This window comes from Dipteris shenzhenensis, chromosome 31 (assembly GCF_047967505.1).
Source record: "Dipteris shenzhenensis isolate YYH24624 ecotype China chromosome 31, Dip_SZ_1.0, whole genome shotgun sequence".
Lineage (NCBI taxonomy): Eukaryota > Viridiplantae > Streptophyta > Polypodiopsida > Gleicheniales > Dipteridaceae > Dipteris > Dipteris shenzhenensis.
The window spans coordinates 3,189,093-3,192,530 of NC_141626.1; the positions used below are offsets into that span (position 1 = coordinate 3,189,093).

At 52.0% G+C, this 3,438-nt stretch overlaps 1 protein-coding gene across 1 annotated transcript; it reads left to right on the top strand.

Annotated features, from left to right (window-relative positions):
• The first annotated feature begins 914 nt into the window (after window positions 1-914).
• On the top strand, window positions 915-3,232 carry LOC147880908 (cytochrome P450 78A4-like). Its single transcript, XM_087369845.1, has 2 exons — window positions 915-1,990; window positions 2,371-3,232. The coding sequence occupies exons 1-2, from the start codon at window positions 968-970 to the stop codon at window positions 2,998-3,000; spliced, it is 1,653 nt and encodes a 550-aa protein (XP_087225971.1). The 5' UTR covers window positions 915-967; the 3' UTR covers window positions 3,001-3,232.
• Window positions 3,233-3,438: the final 206 nt, after the last annotated feature.

The window sequence follows — 3,438 nt, forward strand, 5'->3', positions numbered from 1 at the left end:
TGTGAGAGAGGTGGTACTAACATTTTCCTTGTCTTTCAGAGCTGTCCTCTACGCTAAGATAAATACGCCTTGTATTAAATATGTACTGCGGCAATTAGGGGGCGAAGGTACGTTCCGAAATACAGGATGTAACGGAGCCGGAGGGAATCGATTCTCGGATACCGAAAAGCCAACGTGGAGCGAAGCTAACCGAACTAGGGAGCAGGAATGGCGTTATACTGGTTATAAAAGGTGGGGAAACCGGGGAACTTGGAGCCCCGTGGCCGGGCGGCGGCGAGGCGTCCGAAGTTCAAACTCCAGTCTCCAATATGGATGCCATTATGAGTAATGCGGGTCGAGCGTGCCAGAAGTCGAGGTCGGGAGAATGCCGGCGAACATTCTGTCAACGGTGTAAATGACGGAGGGGGATCTTTTGAGTTTTTACTGCGGCTAGCAACGGCAGGGAAATGATGGTAGGATTAAGTGTGGGAGATTACGGAGGCGCGTAAAGGTTTAAGGTAGAAAAAGGGCGCGGGGAATCGGCGGCCCAATCCCGGCGGGTAGTGTGGAGTACGGGCGGCGGGGCGGCGAGGGGGCGGCCGGGCGGGGGTGGTGCGTTGCATGCAACTCCGCATCCGCAAGTACGGTTGCGCGCGCCGTTAAAGGCCAGGCCGCGCGGACAGTTGGTGGGCCCTACGACGTGACACGTGGGTATGTCCCATTATATATGCGCGGATGGTATCCTATCATTTGCAGCGTTGGCCCTTCGCAGTGACGTGGTTGGAGTGAACGCGCCGACTTTGGCTTGGTTAGAGCTACATTTGGCGTGGTGCGCTAGATTTGGCGTCCACCACCCTGCTGCTTTTCTGCTTCTCCTTCTTCTACATCGACCTTCGCTGTGGCTCTGTAGCTCCAGTTCCCTTCCGCTGCTTCTTTCCTCCGCTCCTCGCCCTCAGGCCTTTGTATCTCCAGCAGCTCCATCGGCGACATGGCTTCCACCCGAGCTCCAGCTCCTCCCCCGTCCATCGATTCCTCCACCACTTCCCACTACCTCGCCATGCTTCTCCTCTCCCATTCCCCTATCTCCTTCTCCCACCTGCTTTTCATTCTCGCCATCGCCTTCCTCATCTCCCTTGTCACCTTCTGGCTCTCCCCTGGTGGACCTGCCTGGGGCCGCTTCCGCCATAGCTACCCTCCATCCAACTCTTCCCTGCCTGCCATTCCCGGGCCCCGTGGCTGGCCCCTCCTCGGCAGCTTGCTGGACATGGGACATGGTCTCGCTCACATCCGCCTCGCTCACCTCGCCAAAATCTACTCCGCATCCACCCTCATGGCTTTCAGCCTCGGTCGCACCCGTGTCGTCCTCACTTCCGCTCCCTGCATTGCCAGAGAGCTTCTGAATAGCTCCGCATTTGCTGACCGTCCCATCAAGCAGTCCGCCAAGCTGTTGCTCTTCCACCGCGCAATTGGCTTCGCGCCCTACGGTGATTACTGGCGCAGCCTCAGACGAATCGCTGCCACCCACCTTTTCGCACCCAAGAGAATCGCCGCCCTCGAAGCTTGCAGGCAACACGAAACTTCGCACTTGCTCCAGGCCATAGCAGACTCTGCGTCTGGCGACGATGGCGTTGTCCAAGTCCGTAGGTTCCTACAAATGGCCTCCGTCAATAACATCATGAGAAGCGTATTTGGTCGTCGCTACGATTTTGGAACTTCTTGCGAAGAGGGTGCTCAGCTGCAGCGTATGATACGAGAGGGTTTCGACTTATTGGGCGTTTTCAATTGGGGTGATCACCTCCCAATTCTTCGATTTTTCGATCCTCAGAGAATTGACGAACGATGCCGTAAGCTAGCGATTGAGGTGCGCCAAGTTGTGCAAGCGATTATTGATGAACATAGGCGAAATCTCACTGGTGAAGACAAACTCTCAGGAGCAGACTTCGTGGATGTAATGCTATTCCTCCAACGTTCAGAGAAGTTGTCCGACTCGGACTTGATAGCCGTTCTTTGGGTAAATGACTCTTTCTGACTAGTCTCTGGCATTTTATTTCGTGGGAATGTATCACAATTTAGATTGCAGCTGCATTGGATTTCCGTCCCCGTCTGGTTTGGCATGGCTCAAAAATCTGTTAGTGCATGGCTGTTTGTACGTGTACATAATGTTATGAGTAGCTATTCATAAGCACAATGTGGAGACTCTCGGCGACGTTTCATCAGAGTTTTTGGTTGTAATAGGTTAAATCTCTCCGTGCGGTCTGCTGTGAAAAGGTGGTTTCCCATGGCGATAACGCTAGATGCCTTCGAGCTGTCGATTTTAACGTACGTCTTGCCATTTCGTTCGACGTGATTGCCTACCAAGCTGATACCGATACGTTCTACCGTGTGTTACAGGAGATGATATTCAGGGGTACCGATACTACGGCTATCTTGATGGAATGGATCTTAGCCGAGCTTGTGCTGCATCCTGAAGTTCAGGCACGGGCGCACAGTGAGCTTGATAGCGTAGTTGGATCTTCCAGAACTGTAGCGGAGGCTGACATCGCCAACCTTACCTATTTGCAAGCCATCGTAAAAGAAACACTCCGAGTGCATCCACCAGGCCCTCTGCTCTCGTGGGCTCGGTTGGCCATCCACGACGTGAACATCGCCGGCTTTCACATACCCGAAGGTACCACGGCTATGGTGAACATGTGGGCTATCACTCACGACCCAAACGTATGGTGCCACCCTTATGAGTTCAAGCCTGAAAGGTTCCTCGTTGAGGAAGGTGGAATTGATGTGGATGTTCGTGGGAATGATCTGAGGTTAGCCCCATTTGGTGCTGGTCGCCGAGTATGTCCAGGAAGAGCATTAGGCCTTGCTACCGTTCATCTGTGGGCAGCTCGCCTCCTGCATCATTTCAAATGGGTTCCTGCTCCTAAGTGTCCTGTAGATCTAAGTGAAATCCTGAAGCTGTCCTGCGAGATGAAAACTCCTTTGTCTGCCCGCGCCGTTCGAAGGATTCCGCTTGCGTTTCAGTAGTTTTCGAGCGACTGGACAAATCACAATTTTGCAGATATCAGAGGACACGATGGGAGGATAGGCTATATCTGTGATGCCTGTTTTTGTAACGTATCATAGTAGGATCATGCATGGCTTCAACAGTAAAACCTGCAAACCCGATCACGGTTTTTGGCACCTGAACACGAAAAATTTTGGAAGCAAAAGGGTACTATATTGTAGTTTGTTTAAGTTTATGTGATCATCGAAGCTGTTTACCTGACTTGTACAATAGTACCCTTTTGGAAGCAAAACGGTACTCTTAAGTTTATGTAACCAAGTCTTTGCATCCAAAGTGCCATCGAAGCTGTTCTCCTGACTTGTACAGCGTAAGTTCAGTTGATTGGTCTGGAGTGGACGAATAGAACGGCATCTAATTTCATGTAGGATCAACTCATGCTAGTGTTACATTTGATTGAA

What these genes read in the sequence shown, in the direction of transcription:
- LOC147880908 (XM_087369845.1), top strand. Translation starts at nt 968, where the DNA reads ATGGCTTCCACCCGAGCTCCAGCTCCTCCCCCGTCCATCGATTCCTCC. An exon ending in ACTTGATAGCCGTTCTTTGG is followed by an intron (nt 1,991 to 2,370) that starts GTAAATGACTCT and finishes CGTGTGTTACAG; the next exon opens with GAGATGATATTCAGGGGTAC.